The 18111-nt window shown below is 42.2% G+C and overlaps 1 protein-coding gene across 1 annotated transcript in view; it reads left to right on the top strand.

The window, feature by feature from the left end:
* TTN (titin) overlaps nucleotides 1-18111 on the top strand; it is a 253250-nt gene that overhangs the window by 59366 nt on the left and 175773 nt on the right. The window contains exons 55-86 of the mRNA XM_030485587.1: nucleotides 2-280; nucleotides 397-684; nucleotides 785-1063; nucleotides 1192-1473; nucleotides 1605-1883; nucleotides 2024-2302; nucleotides 2408-2686; nucleotides 2808-3095; nucleotides 3293-3571; nucleotides 3777-4058; nucleotides 4629-4907; nucleotides 5021-5302; nucleotides 5824-6102; nucleotides 6228-6515; nucleotides 6723-7001; nucleotides 7101-7379; nucleotides 7478-7756; nucleotides 7862-8149; nucleotides 8282-8569; nucleotides 9426-9707; nucleotides 10452-10730; nucleotides 10851-11132; nucleotides 11278-11556; nucleotides 11689-11976; nucleotides 12202-12480; nucleotides 12585-12863; nucleotides 12941-13219; nucleotides 13370-13657; nucleotides 13828-14115; nucleotides 16850-17131; nucleotides 17406-17684; nucleotides 17796-18077. Of these exons, the coding sequence (XP_030341447.1) occupies nucleotides 2-280; nucleotides 397-684; nucleotides 785-1063; nucleotides 1192-1473; nucleotides 1605-1883; nucleotides 2024-2302; nucleotides 2408-2686; nucleotides 2808-3095; nucleotides 3293-3571; nucleotides 3777-4058; nucleotides 4629-4907; nucleotides 5021-5302; nucleotides 5824-6102; nucleotides 6228-6515; nucleotides 6723-7001; nucleotides 7101-7379; nucleotides 7478-7756; nucleotides 7862-8149; nucleotides 8282-8569; nucleotides 9426-9707; nucleotides 10452-10730; nucleotides 10851-11132; nucleotides 11278-11556; nucleotides 11689-11976; nucleotides 12202-12480; nucleotides 12585-12863; nucleotides 12941-13219; nucleotides 13370-13657; nucleotides 13828-14115; nucleotides 16850-17131; nucleotides 17406-17684; nucleotides 17796-18077 (9021 nt within the window). The remainder of the gene's footprint in view (nucleotide 1; nucleotides 281-396; nucleotides 685-784; nucleotides 1064-1191; nucleotides 1474-1604; nucleotides 1884-2023; nucleotides 2303-2407; nucleotides 2687-2807; nucleotides 3096-3292; nucleotides 3572-3776; nucleotides 4059-4628; nucleotides 4908-5020; nucleotides 5303-5823; nucleotides 6103-6227; nucleotides 6516-6722; nucleotides 7002-7100; nucleotides 7380-7477; nucleotides 7757-7861; nucleotides 8150-8281; nucleotides 8570-9425; nucleotides 9708-10451; nucleotides 10731-10850; nucleotides 11133-11277; nucleotides 11557-11688; nucleotides 11977-12201; nucleotides 12481-12584; nucleotides 12864-12940; nucleotides 13220-13369; nucleotides 13658-13827; nucleotides 14116-16849; nucleotides 17132-17405; nucleotides 17685-17795; nucleotides 18078-18111) is intronic.

Consider the following 18111-nt stretch of genomic DNA (forward strand, 5'->3'; position numbering starts at 1 on the left):
GAACCTGCTACAATCGTGGACAAGGCCGTGTCAATAGATGTGACTGAGGGAGATCCAGCAACCTTGCAGTGTAAATTTTCGGGAACGAAACATATTACAGCCAAATGGTTCAAAGATGGCAAAGAATTGACGCTAGGCCCAAAATATAAGATCAGTGTTACAGATACTGTCTCTGTCCTAAAGGTGCTTTATGCAGAAAAGAAAGATAGTGGAGAATACATTTTTGAGGTTCACAATGACGTTGGGAGCAGTAGCTGTTCTGCCAGCATTAATGTCCTAGGTGTGTATGGGCTCTCTTTTATCATTATTTTTATATAAAATACATTTTATCCTGAACTCACATCTGCCACGATCAAGGTTGAATTTCATACTTTGTTTTTTTACTGTCTTGGATAGATCTCATTATACCACCTAAATTCACCAAAAAGCTCAAGAAAATGGACAGCATTAAGGGGTCTTTTGTCCATCTGGAGTGCATAGTGTCTGGTTCACATCCCATAAGTATCCAGTGGTACAAGGATGGCCAAGAAATAACAGCAAGTGAAAAGCACAAATACTCTTTCCATGATAATACTGCATTTCTGGAAATCAATAAACTGGAAGGCACAGACAGTGGCTCTTACACTTGTGAAGCAACCAATAAGGCAGGAAGCAACCAGTGCAGTGGGTTCTTAACAGTCAAAGGTTTGAGTTCCTTCTTTGTCTTGTGTTAGGTCTTTCCTTCATAATTTTGGAATTCTCCTGTCTCAGAGTAATCCTCTTTCTTCCTTTTTATATGTTACAGAACCACCATATTTTGTAGAAAAACCCCAGTCCCAAGAGGTTGTGCCCAATGCTAGGGTTCAGTTCAAAGCACTGGTGAAAGGCTCTACTCCTCTGCAGATAAAGTGGTTTAAAGACAGCCAAGAGCTCCTCTCTGGAGCCAATCGATCTGTCTGGAAGGATGACACATCTAGTGTACTGGAGCTCTTCTCAGCTAGGACATCTGACTCTGGGAACTACACTTGTCAGATAAGCAATGATGTGGGGACTGCAACTTGCAAAGCAACTTTATCTGTAAAAGGTGTGCAACTCAGTGTTCTCGTGCTTCTGATTTTGCTGTGCAATTTGGAGGGAGGGGGTAGGAAACCCTTGTATTTCTTTAAGCCACCTGAATATTAAAAAGCCTCACCTTTTCTGTCCGTCTTCTAGAGCCCCCCAGGTTTATTCAGATGCCAACTTCTGTAGTAGCTTTGCGTGAAGGACAATCCACCACTTTCGAGTGCCAGGTAGTAGGCACACCAGAGATCCACATAACATGGTACCTGGATGGGAACGAAGTGACTGACCATGCTAAATATGGCATCTCCTTCATAGACGGTTTAGCCACTTTGAAATTAACTCAAGCCAGAGTGTCAGATAGTGGGATTTATGTTTGTGAAGCCCACAATGATGCAGGTAGTGAGAGCTGCAGCATCGAGCTGAAAGTAAAAGGTTTGTTTTGAACTTCTTGGCGTTTATGCCACCCCAGTCACATCCACTGGGGTGATGGAGTAGGGGAGACTTCTTCTTCCCTCAAAACCATTCAACGTTACTGTTTACTTTCTCTTCATTCCTCTTTGTAGAACCTCCAACATTTGTTCGGGAGTTGCGTCCCACTGAGGTAGTGAAGGGTTTGGAAGCCATACTTGAGTGTGAGGTGACTGGTACTCCTCCATTTGAGGTGAAGTGGCTGAAGAACAATAAGGAGATGTTCAGCAGCAAGAAATATGCCATCTCCATCAAAGAATCAGTATTTACCCTTAATGTGACTAACTGTGATGTCTCAGATGTTGGTGAATATCAGTGTATTATATCAAATGAAGGTGGGAGCTGTTCTTGCAGCACAAGGCTCAGCTTGAAAGGTCAGTCCTTTAGGAAGCATACCCACAATATTGTATGCTCTAGCTAAACTGTAGTGACTAGGATGACTTTATATGATCTCTCTTTCCTCCTTTCCCTTTCCATGACTTCTCTTCCAACCAAACAAAACCTCACACCACAGAACCACCATCCTTCATCAAGAAGCTGGAGAACATCACTAGCATTTTGAAAGGTACTTCATTCTTCCAGTGCGTTGTAGCTGGTGCTCAACCCTTATCTGTGTCATGGATAAAAGATGAGAAAATGCTAGAAGATGATGAGCACCACCATATTACCTTTGAGAACAGCGTGGCCACACTGGAACTTACCAATGTTGATCTCAGCCACAGAGGAAGGTACACTTGCCAGGCAAAGAACGAATCTGGCACGGAGAAATGTTTTGCTTTGCTTTTTGTACAAGGTGTGTACAAGGTGTGACCCTTCAAGCTCATCCTTGATGAGTACTTGGAAAGTCAGTACTCTATCTATATAGCTAACTGCTATTTTTATATACTTTATACCTCAGAGCCTGCACGGATCATAGAAAAGCCTAAATCACTTAAAGTCACTGAAAGAGACCCTGTGACTTTGGAGTGTACTGTGGCTGGGACACCAGAGCTCCGAATAAGATGGTACAAAGATGGCAAACAACTCCTGCCCAGTAGATACTACACAATGAGCTTTGAAAACAATGTGGCCAGTTTCAGAATTGAACCTGTATCAAAGGAGGATAGTGGTACATACAGTTTTAAGGTTGAAAATGACTTTGGAAGTAGCACCTGTGAAGCTGTTCTGACTGTGCTAGGTTTGTATTGTCATTTGGCAAATTCACCAATCCAGCAGGGAGGAATGAAAAAGTTATAATCTCTGTGAAAGATAGGCAAGAAGGTAACCAGTGTGTTTTTGCCATTTTTTGTGTTGGGCAGATCAATCAATTCCTCCTGCATTTATCAAAAAACTAACCAAAAAGGATACCGTTCCGGGATCTTCTATTCAAATGGAGTGCAAAGTCTCTGGGTCACTCCCCATTACTGCAAAATGGTTTAAGGATGGAAAAGAGATAACTGACAGCGCAAAATATAGAAGCCTGTGCCATGAGAACACTATGTCACTGGAGATTGCTAATCTGGAACTGGCAGACAGTGCAAATTACACATGCAGTATCTCTAATGTTGCTGGGAACGATTCTTGCAGTGCCGTCCTGACTGTGAAAGGTTTGAAACTCTTTTGCTACTTGTTTGTGATGGATGCTGGGAAAATACCTTAAATCTTACGTTAACATAACACTCTTGTACCTCTTAATGTAAACGCTGAAAACTTGGTCTCCATGCTTACCTTATTAATTTTCTTCATTCTTCCAATGAAGACATTTCTGATGTAACTGAATATTTCTTTTTCTTGAAAACTGCAGAGCCACCAAGCTTCTTAGTAAAACCTGAAAGCCAGCAAGCCATCCCAGATTCCACAGTGGAATTTAAGGCTACACTAAAAGGAACACCACCCTTTACAGTAAAGTGGTTCAAAGAAGACTTAGAACTTGTATCTGGTCCAACTTGTTTCATTGGGATTGAAGGGTCAACTGGGTTCTTAACCCTCTATTCAGTGGATACTTCTAGGAGTGGGCGCTACACTTGCCATGTTTCAAATGACGTTGGCAGTGACTCTTGCACTACAACACTGATGGTGACAGGTGTGCCTTCTTTCTTGTGTTGCAGTCTTTTCGCCTATTTCTTTTCTTCCTTTTTTTGCCAAGCCCACCTCAGTGATATTGATACATCTTCAAGTGAATTCCCTACCCTGTGTTTGCAACCCACAGTTCTTTGATTCTTTCCCCTTCTCTTTTCTTTCCAGTATTAATTCAGACCTTCCTGACTCCACTTTTTCTGGTTTTTTAGAACCACCCAAGTTTGCTAAGAAGCTAGAGGCGGCAAAAGTAGTTAAGCAGGGTGACTCAGCCCGGCTTGAGTGCAAAGTAAGTGGATCTCCAGAGATGAAAGTAGTGTGGTTCAGAAATGACCATGAAATTGTTGCCAGTGAAAAATTCCGGACATCATTCATTGACTCCGTGGCCGTGCTTGAAATGAATTATCTCAGTACTGATGACAGTGGTGACTACATCTGTGAAGCTCAGAACCCCGCCGGCAAGGCCAGCTGTAGCACCAAAGTCACAGTGAAAGGTTAGCTGTCCTCTTGTTCTCTTGACTACATCCTATTTTTCCCTGATGGCTTTCCCTGATGACAAGAACAGGAGATTAATGTCTTATTTTAGGACTGCCTTTTTCTTCATGTCATGTTTGTTTCTTGATGCTCCCTCACCCCCTCTATCAGTGCCTGAACAACAGAGATGTTCTTAATGCAGATGGGTCCTAAGTTAGGTGATCCCTAGTTCTATGACTGTCAACATCCAGGACAGATCATAGTGGGAACTGCTGTATCAAGGAGCTGAAATACAAAGAACAGACCCAGACTAATCAGTATCAGTTTTACACCCTGTGTCTGAGACAGCCTGTACCCTCTCTGCCAAGGGCCACCCTTCTGTTTACCTTTTCTACAGATGAGCTAAGAGCTCTGGATGCCAGCTACCTGCAAGATTATTTCATAATGTGCCCAGAAAATGAGGAAAGTCCTTGCCCATTCTGTTGATTTTCAGAGCTGTCTCATTGTGTAGAAGCTGGTATCAGTAAATAATTTGTTGGTCAAATAGCTCCAGGCTCCTTTCTAAAAATGTTCCTTTCTTCCCTTGTTAGAACCTCCTGTTTTTAGCAGGAAGCCCTCTCCAGTAGACATGCTCAAAGGAACTGAGGTTAGCCTGGAATGCGAGATTTCAGGAACACCACCATTTGACGTTACCTGGTACAAAGACAGGAGGCAAATCCGCAGTAGTAAGAAGTATAAGGTTACAGCCAAAAACTACCATACCAGCGTTCGCATTCTTAGTGTTGAAGCTGCAGATGTGGGTGAATATCAGTGCAAAGCACAGAATGATGTAGGAAGCGACACTTGTTTTTGCGCTGTGAAGCTGAAAGGTAAAGTATTGGCACATGTGATATGCCTTCTGCAGTGGTCCCAATGACACTGCATTGCTCTGCTTTGCATAGACACTGTAAGTATTGATTATAACTGCATATTTTTTCTTCAGAACCACCAAAATTCTTGACTAAAATAAACAGCGTGACTGTTGTGGTCGGTGAACCAGTAGAGTTACAAGCAAGAGTGGAGGGCTCCCAGCCAATTTCTGTGCAGTGGCTTAAAGACAAAGAGGAAATTATTAGAGAAAGTGAAAACACGAAGATCACATTTATGGAAAATATTGCAACTTTACAACTTGTGCGCACAGAGAGCAGCAGTGCTGGAAAATACATCTGTCAAATCAGAAATGATGCTGGAAGTCGAGAGTGCATGGCTACCTTAAGTATTCTAGGTTGGTAAAAAGCACAGGTTCATAATAGGGTTGTTTTTTTTAAGTTAGGAACTTGTCTGTTTAGTGTCAGCTGTATGATTTGCTTATTCCCATGAGTATACAACAATCAAAACAGAGATTTCTTGTATCCCCAACAAGCAGTAGACAGGTTCCTTACTTTCAGTTGTCCAAGTATAGGGGTGAGAGGAACCACAGGCCTCTAGATGGTTATGGGATCCAATTGACTGGATTTCTAAGTCATGTCTTCTGCTCATGTCTGCTTAGAGAGGGATGAACAGTTGTGTTTCTCTCCTAGGAGTTTAAAAATATATTTACTTTATTTTGGAGAGCATCTGAAATCTCCAGTTTAGGGTAGAATAAAGGGTGTAAAAAAAAGAAGAGCTAAAGAATTCCCCAACCCAAAACCCTGGGATATCCCTAGAATCAAATGTGTAAACCCCATCTTACAATGCTATAATACTTACAGCTAATACTACTTAATTCCTGTGTTCACTATACATGTTACCCATCTCTCCTTCTAGAGCCTGCAGTCATTGTAGAGAAAGCAGAACCAATGAGAGTTACTATAGGAGACGCCTGTACTTTGGAGTGCAAAGTGGCAGGCACACCGGAGCTTTCCACTGGCTGGTTCAAGGATGGCAAAGAGCTGACCAGCAGCCAGAAATACAGAATTACTTTCCTCAATAAAGTATCTACACTTAAAATTATGGATGCAGAAAAGGAAGATGCTGGATTGTACACTTTTGCAGTGCAGAACGACGTGGGGAAAAGCAGTTGCACAGCATCAGTTGATGTTTTAGGTTGGTTGGGTAGCTGGTTTTGTGTCTTTTACAAAAACTTTTGATCAGTCATGTTCTCCTTCCTTTCTCCCATTCCTTCCTTCATTTTCTTTCTAACAATGGATTTATTATATTTTCTTATGCAGATCGAATCATTCCTCCTTCTTTCACAAGAAAATTGAAGGAAACTCCTTGTGTCCTGGGTTCCTCAGCATTGCTGGAATGCAAAGTGTCGGGTTCACCTCCTATTTCTGTTGCTTGGTTCCGAAATGGACTTAAGTTAGTTAGTGGGGAAAAACATCAAATCTCCTTTTCAGATAACCTTTGTATTTTAGAAGTGAATTCACTGAGTGACTCAGATGCTGGAACTTACACCTGCAAAGCCACCAACATAGCTGGTTCAGATGAATGCAGTGCTGTATTGACCGTACAAGGTCAGTATATGGTGGTCAGGAAGCTCTCTAACCTATTCTTTTCTCTTTCTCTCTTGACATTACCTATGGTCTTTTGTAAATATACTTGGGGAAAATTATTGATGGGGAAAATAAAGATTGTTTTCTTTATCTTCAGTAGGTGTGTGGAAATGCCAGGATTATGCTGTGGCAATCTGTCTTACCTCTCTTTTTCTCTTGTGTGTTTAGAACCACCTTCTTTTGAGAGGACACCAGAGGCTCTGGATGTCTTGCCAGGCACAAGCATCACTTTTACATGTGTTATCAGAGGAACCCCACCTTTTAAGGTGAACTGGTTTAAAGGGTCCAATGAGCTTGTGCCAGGGGACAAATGCAATATCTACTTGGAGGACTCCATTGTGGAGCTTGAGTTATTTGATGTAACTCCTCTCCAAAGCGGAGAATACACTTGTCTAGTGACTAATGATGCTGGCAGGGCAAATTGTACAACACACCTTACAGTAAAAGGTTTGTAAAGATAGCATCTCTCTATTTACCTGAAAACATTGTTTTCTTCCCCCCATTAGTGCTGTTGCGCTCAACATTTGTGATCTTACTCTTTGTTAGAGCCAGCAATCTTTGTGAAGAAACTGAGTGACCAGTACGTAGAGCCTGGCAAGCCCATCATCCTGGAGGGCACTTACACAGGCAGCCTGCCCATCTCTGTGACATGGAAGAAGAATGGCTACACCATCACTCAATCTCAGAAGTGTAGCATCACCACCACAGAGAAATCCTGTATCCTGGAAATACTCGACAGCACCAAAGAGGATGCAGGAGAATACACTTGCCATGTTGAAAATGAGGCAGGAAAAGATGTTTGTGGGGCTGTAGTCTCTACACTAGGTGTGTGCTCCCTTTGCTTCTTTTTCTTGCTTGTTCTTTCAAGTGTAAGCCTTACAGAGCCTGGCACTATAATGAGCCTAAATGCTTCTCTTTTTTAGAACCTCCCTATTTTGTTACACACTTGGAATCTCTTGAGGTGTCAGTTGGGGATTACACAACATTGCAATGCTGTGTTGGTGGAACACCAGAAATCACTGTGTCTTGGTACAAAGGCGATACAAAACTCAGGTCTACTCCTGAGTACAAAGTGTTCTTTAAAGACAACGTTGCTACACTTATCTTCAACAAAGCAGTTAGCAATGACAGTGGAGAATATATCTGCAAGGCGGAAAACAGTGTAGGAACTACATCTACAAAGGCTCTCTTGACAGTTCAAGGTGATGATTTTATATTAACTTGCTACAAATTCTTTTTCTCTTATAATATTATGTAAAAAAACCTGTTTCCTGGGGCGTATTTATCCTTTACCTGCTTTCTTCTAGAGCGCAAACAACCACCTTCCTTTGCAAGAAAATTAAAGGACATCGAGCACCCTGTTGGATTACCCCTTAAATTTATGTGTCGGCTCAATGGCTCAGAACCCATTACTGTGGCTTGGCATAAAGATGGTGTGCTGCTAAGTGATGACCACAATGTGCACACGTCCTTTGTAGATAATGTTGCAGTGCTGCAACTGGTGCGAACTGAGATGAATCATACTGGGCAGTACTCCTGCACAGCCACCAATGCTGTGGGCACTGCCACCTCAAGTGCTAGGCTCACAGTGGCAGGTGTGTTGGCTTACAAAACTTTTGCCTGGACCACAGGCTACCCCTTCCTGTTTCATGCATGCAATGGTATCAGTGTGTTAGGTTAGTTTTTTCATGAAGTATGGGTATTACATGGTTTTCTTGTGTTTCTAGAACCCAAGCAAGCACCTGTGTTTGACACCAAGCCAGAATCTATTGATGTGCCTTTTGGAGAAAGTGCTGACTTTGAATGCCATGTTACTGGAGCTCAGCCAATACATATCACCTGGTCCAAGGATGGTCGGGAGATCCGAACTGGAGGAAACTTCAATATTTCATTTGTAGCCAACACGGCTCACCTTCGTGTGCTAAGAGTGGGTAAAGGAGACTCTGGCCAATATACTTGTCAAGCTAGTAATGAAGTTGGTAAAGACTTTTGCTCAGCCCAACTCTGTGTCAAAGGTATTAAGTCACCTTCGTTTGTTTGTTTTCTTTTACTTGGGTAAACAGACCTCTTTGTTACTGAGTTTCATCTTCCACCCTTTTCAGTTTGGAATTATTAGAAAGCAGTTTTCCAGAAAGCAGACATGTGGTGAGCTTCTCCTGTCATACCGCATGACAGTAGAAGCCTTGTGTGCCTGCAAAATCATCAAAAGGAAAGGCCCCCTTGTGAAGCTCTTTGAATGGGGAATTGGACTCACCCTACTTTTTACTTTGTCATTAGTGCTTAAACTACAGTCAGAGTGGTATTTGCACATAGCAAGTACTATGTGGAAAATGGTGATACAGTAAATACAACTACTTTGCATCTGTAGGCCAGCATTGGTGACAATCAACTTTGCTAAGGATTTCAGTTGGAGTTCTGAAATGCTGATTTAATCTAGACTATGAATCACTTAAATTCTTCATGCAGAAATATGCTTTAAAGATTTCTAAGCAAGTGAAACTATTCCTACCTATTTCGCTGCTCCTATGGGTGAAGGGCTTGTCAAATCTTTCATGCTGGCCTGGGGATATTTTGACCCATAAAATGTAACAGAAAAATTTCCCTTGGGTGTTGCAATTGTCCTTCTTGTGTTTTTACAGTTCCAGATGACACATTAGGCTCCAGAGTTGGCAGAACGCAGTTTTAGTTGCTGTGTTTGCCTTCTTTTCTGTGTCTTTCTTGAGAGGAAACTCTGGTTGGGGATACAGCCAACTGCTATAGCAAGCTTACTTTCTTGTGCTGCAATACTCTTGTGCTCCCCATAACTCTTTCTCAGCACTGTAGATTTCATATGGCAAACAGGTATACTGTCACTCTTACTCTGTTCTGCAGAACCTCCCAAGTTCATCAAGAAGCCTGAAGCTTTGCGGTTCGTGAAGCAGGGGGACACAGTTCAACTTGAATGTAAAATCAGTGGCACACCAGAGATCAGAACCGTGTGGTACAAAAACGATCAGGCACTCCAGGCGAGCGACAGGCTCCACATGTCCTTTGTAGACTCCGTGGCAATACTAACCATCTTGGATGCCAACACTGAAGATGCTGGTGATTACATATGTGAAGCCCAGAACTCTGCTGGCACAGCCAGCTGCAGCACTTCAGTCACAGTGAAAGGTTAGCGGCATGGGTCCACACACTACCAGAATCCTTGGCTTCTGGGCCATCTTCCAGCTGCACATCCCCCTGGACAGGGAGCTGCTGCCATGGCAGTTGGTGGCTGCTGGGGCAGTTTCTCTCCAGCTACTCTCACATTCAAATGCTGCTGTGTTTAAGCAGCAGAGATGAGGCAGGAAATAGTGGTGGGTGTTCAGCATTGTGCAGCGGTTCCCTTGTCTTCTCCTTTAAGTCAATTACAAGCGGAATAAGGCAAGCTTGTCAGACCTCAAGGGGAGCATGGACATGAACACCAGCCATGGTGAGGAAGCTGGGCATACTGTACAGCCACCCCTCTGCCTCCTCTTTATACACAGTGATCCTGGCAGGAATGAAATTTAAGACGGAAGAGGAGGCTATGTTGCTGAGCCTCACTGATGGTAGCTTTCATGACTGTAAAGAGGCGGGCAAAAACTGGAATGTGGTCCTGGAGAGTGGCTTTTGGGGAGGGGCACTGAACACTGATTCCAAACAGGTGCAGAAGCATCATATTTCTGCCCTTGAGTGTCCAAGTGCTGGGTTGGCTTGCTGGGAGATGCCAGGGACTCAGCATTTTTTAGAGGTGACACCACATATTTGGAAGCTAAATATGGGTTTACAAGACTAAGTATAGGCCCCCTTCCTGAATATGTTGCCTCCTGCTATTATCCAGAAACCCACCCGGGGAAGCAGGCTCACACATCATATGTGATTCTTTTTTTATAGAACCACCTGTTTTTAGCAAGGTGCCAAGCCCTGTTGACACACTTAAAGGCTCAGATGTTATCCTCCAGTGTGAGATAGCAGGGACTCCACCCTTTGAGGTTGCTTGGTTCAAGGACCGCAGGCAGGTCAGGAGCAGCAAGAAGTTCAAGGTGACAGCAAAGCACTCCGTTGCCAGTCTTCATATTCTCAGTCTGGAAGCTCAAGATACTGGAGAATATCAGTGCAAAGCTATGAATGAGGTGGGAAGCGACACTTGTATCTGCCCAGTGAAATTCAAAGGTTTGTATGCTGGAGGATCAACAGCATCACCACCCTCTCTTCTTGATCTCCTGGCTGTGTCTCTCTTCTAAGCAGGCATGTATCATTAACCTTCCTCTGCCTCATTGTTTTTGCAATCAGAACCTCCACGCTTCGCCAAGAAGCTGAGTGACACCGCAATCTTCGTTGGGGAGCCAACAGCCCTTCAGGCAGTGGTGGAAGGATCCCCACCGATTTCTGTCATCTGGCTCAAGGACAAGGGTGAAGTTATTAGGGAGAGTGAAAATGTCCAAATGTGGTTTATGGACAACATTGCAACTCTTGAGATTGCCAGTGCAGAAGGAGCTGATGTTGGGAAGTACATCTGCCAGATCAAAAATGATGCTGGCATGCGGGAGTGCTCTGCCTTTTTACAAGTCCTAGGTGGGTATAGCCTGCTTCACAACTACTATATCTTACAGCTTGCACAATTGCCTTTACCAGCCTTTGTTTTCTGCATATACCATGTCCTCACTGTTTTGTGGGTAGATATCCTGGTGACACGCTGACCCTTACCTTCCTGTTTCAGAACCGGCAGTCATCTTAGAGAAAACTGAGCCGATCACAGTAATGGCTGGCAATCCTTTTACATTGGAATGCAAAGTAGGAGGAACACCAGAACTTATCACCAAGTGGTACAAAGATGGCAGAGAACTCAGGAGTGACCGCAAATACCAAATTACCTTTTTCAACAATATATCCACTTTGAAAGTCTTTTCTGCAGACAGGGAAGACAGGGGCTTGTATACTTTTGAGGTGCACAATGAGGTGGGGGACAGCAGCTGCATTTCTTCAGTTGATGTTTCAGGTCAGCTCTATGTCTTTGTTATTCACACTTGTCTTTAAAGAAAGCATTTTTCTTTTTCCCCTTCCCTTTCTCCTAAAAAAGAAAAAAAAGATTCCAAACACTTTTCTTTCTATTCTGCCCTGTCCTGCTTAGATCGCCTTGTTCCTCCTTCATTCTCAAGAAAACTAAAGGAAACAAATGGGGTGCTGGGATCCTCAGTGCTTCTGGAGTGCAAAGTGTCTGGCACATCCCCCATATCTGTGTCCTGGTATCAGGATGGGAATGAGATTGTTAGTGGAGAAAAATATGAAATCTCATTCTTGGATAACGTTTGTGCTTTGAAGCTGAATGCCTTGGATGTCACAGATACAGGGCCATATACCTGTGTAGCAAACAATGTGGCTGGATCTGATGAATGCAGTGCCTTCTTGACTGTACAAGGTCAGTGGAAGGGTACTACAGCCCGTCAACAAAATTCTTCTTCCCTCTTCTCTTTCTTCCCTCAGCTTTCCCATGGTCTCTTTTCCTGTATTTTTTTTCATTTTCTGCCTCTTTCTCTCTTTGGTTTTTTTTTTTTTTTGGATTCAAATCTACTCCAGTTTTCCTCCTCCAGGGACTCTCCTCTTAACATCTTTCTCCCTCTTCACTCTTTTGCATGATCCATAGAACCACCTTCTTTTGTGAAGATACCTGATCCCCAGGAAGTTTTGCCCAGATCAAGTGTGACATTCACCACCTATATCAAGGGCAGTACTCCCTTCAAGGTGACCTGGTTCCGAGGCATCAGGGAGCTAGTGCCAGATAGCAACTGCTCCATCTCTCTGGACGAGTCTGTGGCAGAGCTGAAGCTGTACAATGTGGAGCCAGGCCACAGTGGGGACTACGCCTGCGTTGTCACGAATGATGCCGGTAGTGCCTCATGCACAACCCAACTCTTTGTGAAAGGTGTGTTTGTGTGTGCGCAGGTACACACAGGTATATCCCTTCATACTCTGCCTGCAGCCCTGCCACATCTGTCCCTCTCACTGTTGGCCTATGCCTCCTTACAGAGCCTGCAGTATTTGTGAAGAAATTAAGCGATTTCAGTGTGGAGCAGGGGAAGTCCATTGTGCTGGAAAGCAGCTACACAGGCACCCCTCCCATCTCTGTCACCTGGAAAAGAAATGGCATGCTCATTGCTCAGTCTCCACGCTGCAGTGTTACAACTACTGACAAATCTGGAATTCTTGAAATCTTCAACAGCACCAAGAACGATGAAGGCGAATACACCTGTGAGGTGGCAAACGAGGCAGGTGGAGATGTTTGCCACAGCCTTGTATCTATTTTAGGTATGCAGCACTCCTGATCCCCCTAAGAGACCCCAGTGACACTCTGCATCTGCTCACCATGCTCTGTCCTTCCCTAGAACCACCCTATTTTGTCACGCACTTGGACCGTGTGGAGGTGAAGATTGGAGAGCCCTTGATCTTAAAATGCCAGATTGGCGGTGCACCAGAAATTAAGGTGTCCTGGTACAAAGATGACGCCAAGCTCAGGTCAACACAGGCTTACAAAATGCACTTCAAGAATAATGTGGCAACATTGGCATTCTCCACCATAGAGGATAGCGACATTGGAGAATATATCTGCAAAGCAGAAAACAGCGTTGGCTTCGCCACCTCCACAGCTCTGCTTGTTGTTAAAGGTGATAGGCCAAGGGCCACTCTTTCCAGGGGTAGTTTGTAGGAACTCTTTGTTATCTACAGAAAGGGGTTCTTATTAATTTCAGAGTTAATTAATTCTAGATTAACAGGGTGGCTTCCTACTTACTGTGGTGATTATTATTATTTTGCAGAACGGCAACTTCCACCTACATTCTCCAGAAAACTGAAAGATATTCAGGAGGCGGTTGGTGCCCCAGTGACATTTGATTGCCGCATAAATGGCTCAGAGCCTATCCAGGTGTCTTGGTACAAGGATGGGGTTCTCTTAAGCGACAGTGATAACATGCAATCAGCCTTCTTAAATAATGTTGCGACTCTCCAGATCTTGCAGACTAGTATGGCTCACTGTGGCCAATATACTTGCTCAGCCAACAATGTTCTGGGGACTGCATCTTCTAGTGCCAAACTTCTCCTCACAGGTTTGTAGCTTACACTTAAAGATGTCTTTGTATGTCTTTGCCCTTCTATTTCTTCACCCTTTTCCCCACTCTACCCATTGTATGGTAGCCACAGAGCATGGGCATGGCACGGTGAGGTGTGTGTTGAGGAGGGCTCTATGATGAGCTCTGCCATGCTTTCCTCTTTGCAGAACACCTACAACCTCCCTTTTTTGACATCAAGCCAGTATCTGTTGATGTAGCACTGGGAGAAAGTGCAACTTTTAAGTGCCACATGACTGGCTCTGCTCCCATGAAGGTTACTTGGACAAGAGACAACAGACAGATTCGCCCAGGTGGCAACTACAAGATGACATTGGTGGAAAACACAGCCAGCTTGACAGTCCTAAAAGTTGGTAAAGGGGATGCTGGACTCTACACATGTACTGCCAGCAACAGTGTTGGAAAGGATGCGTGCGCAGCTCAGCTGGCTGTACAAGGTATTGTGAGCTTTAGTGTCCATGAGGCTTTTATTTGCAAGGGAGACATCTGGAGAACAAAGCCTTGAATGCAGGCATGGGTGAGACTAACAACCTTTATAAGAGGCTACACTGCTGTGTCTTATTTCATTTAAACGTTGTTGTAATACTTAAATACTTATTAATCTTTCTTCTGGTACAGTGTGCAATTTATCTTATCAAAGGGATTCATTCATTGAAATATTAAATCTGACTTACAACCTTGTTGCGCCTTTCTGAATGGCCCTGTTGGCCAGCAAAAGCTGTCTGTCTTTAAGTTTTTCTCCATTCACTAAGTTGTCCAGGGCAGGGAAAGGTAACTGAGGGAAACTCAGTTAACTTACGAGACTTCAATGTATTTTTACTGCATGTGCAGCTCCTGCAAATAGTTTTACCCTTTCACAGACTGGAAACATTGAAAACTGCTGTTCTAGACAGCAAAATTGGAGGATCTGAGAGTACACTTGGTGACAAATATCCATTCTTCCAACACTGCTTCTCCATATAGTGTGTGGATTTTATGCTTTCAATCGATCTAAATTTATGACTGGATCAAACTGTCTTCGCACAAGTGACACTAGCATATTTGAGTAATTTCCTCAATGTAGGTGGGAACACAGGATTTGCTTGTAGCTGTTCCGGCTATCTCATACTTACGGATTTTATAAAAGAAAGAATGTAAAATGCACCTCTTAAATTATGCATGAGTTCAAATGTCCTGTTCATTTACCACTGTTTTGGGGTTTTTTTTTCCCCTCTGTATGAACTTTCAGGGGAAAAAAAAAAAATCCCACAAAAAACATTTCAAGAGTAAATACTATGCCTTTTATTCTGTAAGACAAATAACACAAGAAGCTGAACTACCACTAGCAAAATTTCTAATAATTCCTTGTCAAATGTATTACATATGTATATCTAGAGTATATTCTATCCATAGGGATTTTTCTTGGTGGGGACAGAAAGAATGTGTCAGACTGAAATACTCGTGGATTCAGTGACGAGTAGGGATGCTGCTAATACGTAGCTTGACTTACAAAGAGCATTGAAGGACTGTAGCAAGAAACCTAACCTCTTTAAAAGATTTAAAGCTTGTTTCCACCACAATCACAATTCTGTTTATTATTAATGATAACATTACTGATAAGTTTATTTACTAGAGTTACCATTCATAACAAGATCCTGACCTTAAATAATGTTTTCTTACTCCTCAACTCTTATTAATAAATCCTGATTTCCTGCCACACACACACACAATTATTATTTACATTTTTGATCCTGAACTTACACTGGCATTCACTTCAATCCTTTAGAATTTGTACAGTTTCCCCAGGGCTGTAAAATTAATGATATTCATTGTTTGTCAGGCATTTTTTATAGAACTTGGAAGAGAAATCTCTTTTGTGTATTGATTTGTGTGTGTTTAATTTGAGCAGATGCTGTCTTATTTCTATAACACACATCCTTTTGTTTGTAGAATTCAGTTCTTTTACTGATTGACCTCAGTAATTTCCCAGACTTTTATTAATTTGCACACTTTAACATCTAAAGTTCTCACTCTGTAGTTTTAACAATTGCTTTAGGTTATAGAAACTGCTTTACATTCTAAGTATATACCTTACTAACTTGTATATCCTCATTTTTGGCGATACATCCCCTTTTTTGGTAAGGAATGGAATTAGACTGTGACTACTCAGCAACTGTTAGTATGCAGACAGATAATCACCTCTTTGCCAAACTGAAATCTGATAATATATTGCAACGGTTCAAAGAGTCCTTATTAAACAAACCATCATTTCTATTTTTAGAAACTCTGAGGAAGTTTTGTTACTAACAACATAGGATGTTCTGCAAATGTCATACAGATTGAAGTAACCCACAATAAAGTAGATATTCTTCCTACACTTTACAGACAGATGCACAAAGAGGCACTTCATCCTGTTTTGCAGGGAGATTTGTTTGTTGTGCCCACGTTACCACCTCTTGGGTTTACTAGTTATATCTTTGATCTATGAGCATTCAGTCTTGTGATTCTGAATCACGCATACAGTACTTTTGACGAAAAGTGACAAACCTCCACTTCTTTCTCTCCTTACAGAAAAAATGGGTTACTTTTCAGTCACAGGATCTTTAACACTAATTTCTTTAATACCAGCCATCTCATAATTCTTCCCAGCATGATTATTTTAAACCTATATTGTTTGCTACTTAATCTCCTTGACTTCTATTCCTTATATGTACCTTTATATTTGGCTTTTCCATAAATTTGTGAAGTGTTATAATGCAGGTACATTTATTGACTGTATCAATTATTAATGAGATTTAAGATATAAAGCAGTTGCTATAATGCTCAGCATAAATGCTCTTAATATTTTTTGGCTGAACAGTTAGGATTCTTGCATTTCCATCAGGCGTTTTGATTACTCATGTATTGCTAAAGGAAATTACTTAAAGAAAACCACACATCAGTTGATCTGTACTGAATACATGTGAGAAGTAGAGTGGGACAAAAAAGTAAGGAGAAACTAGCTGACATGCATATAGAGAGCTAGTTTGATTCCTAAATAAAGGAAACTTAATCTTAAAAAAAATCATAGCAATTACAAAATTAAAATGTTTGCATAAGTCCAGAAAGTTTACATTTTCTCTTACATATTTCCCTGCTTATTCAAAGAATCAGTGCAGTTTAAAGCAACATCTCCACTTTTTGGCTTTCCAGAACCACCAAGGTTTATTAAGAAACTAGACTCCTCAAGACTTGTGAAACAGCATGATTCCACTAAGTATGAATGCAAAATAGGTGGATCTCTGGAAATCAAAGTCACCTGGTACAAAGGTGAAACTGAGATCCATCCCAGTGAAAAATACAGAATGTCCTTTGTGGATTCAGTGGCAGTCATTGAAATGTACAACCTCAGTGTTGAAGACAGCGGCGACTACACTTGTGAAGCTCAGAATCCGGCGGGTAGTGCAAGCACCAGTACCTCACTGAAAGTAAAAGGTCAGAAACACAGTTGTTTCCTTACCTTTCTATCTCTATGAGTCCTCCTTTGTGGAAAAGCTCTTAAATCCTACTTTCTTTAGTCAGAGAGACCAAAACATGTTTGAATAGAGGGCAAATCTCTTGTCTGTTTGTTATATTGTGGGATATCTATCTTAATTACGGTTTGTCTTTGCTGTTCAGCATCAGAATGGCTACTCGAATACTCTGTCCTCTTTAACCTCCTTTGCTCAAATAACCCAAAATTTACCCACCCCTTTTTTTTTTTTTCCAGCACCTCCCATTTTTACCAAGAAGCCCCATCCAGTTGAGACCTTGAAAGGGTCTGATATTCACCTGGAATGTGAGCTTCAGGGCACTCCTCCATTCCAGATTTCGTGGTATAAAGACAAACGAGAAATTCGGAGCAGCAAGAAGTATAAGGTCATGTCTGAGAACTACTTAGCTAGTATTCACATTCTTAGTGTGGATACTGCAGATGTTGGTGAATATCACTGTAAAGCTGTAAATGATGTGGGAAGTGACTCCTGTATTGGCTCTGTAACACTAAGAGGTTTGTATAAAGATTGGCATCTTCTTGGCATTGCATTGTTCCTGTCATTCTCCTCCTACTTTGCCACTACTGGCATGTTTTTTTTACTGTTAAATATCTTCTCTTAAATAGCACCACCAACCTTTGTGAAGAAGCTGAGTGATCTCACTGTTGTAGTTGGGGAGTTGATTGAACTGCAGGCTGCAGTAGAAGGATCACAGCCCATTTCTGTTCTGTGGTTAAAAGACAAAGGGGAAATCATCAGAGAAAGTGATAATCTTTGGATTTCCTATTCAGAAAACATTGCAACTATGCGGATTGGAAATGCAGAACCAGCCAATGCTGGGAAATACGTTTGTCAGATAAAAAATGATGCTGGAGTTCAGGAATGCTTTGCCACACTGAGAGTTCTAGGTTGGTAGCATGAGATAAAAAACACAATGTGGTG

The sequence above is a fragment of the Strigops habroptila genome, chromosome 5 (genome assembly GCF_004027225.2).
Source record: "Strigops habroptila isolate Jane chromosome 5, bStrHab1.2.pri, whole genome shotgun sequence".
In the NCBI taxonomy this organism is placed as follows: Eukaryota; Metazoa; Chordata; class Aves; order Psittaciformes; family Psittacidae; genus Strigops; species Strigops habroptila.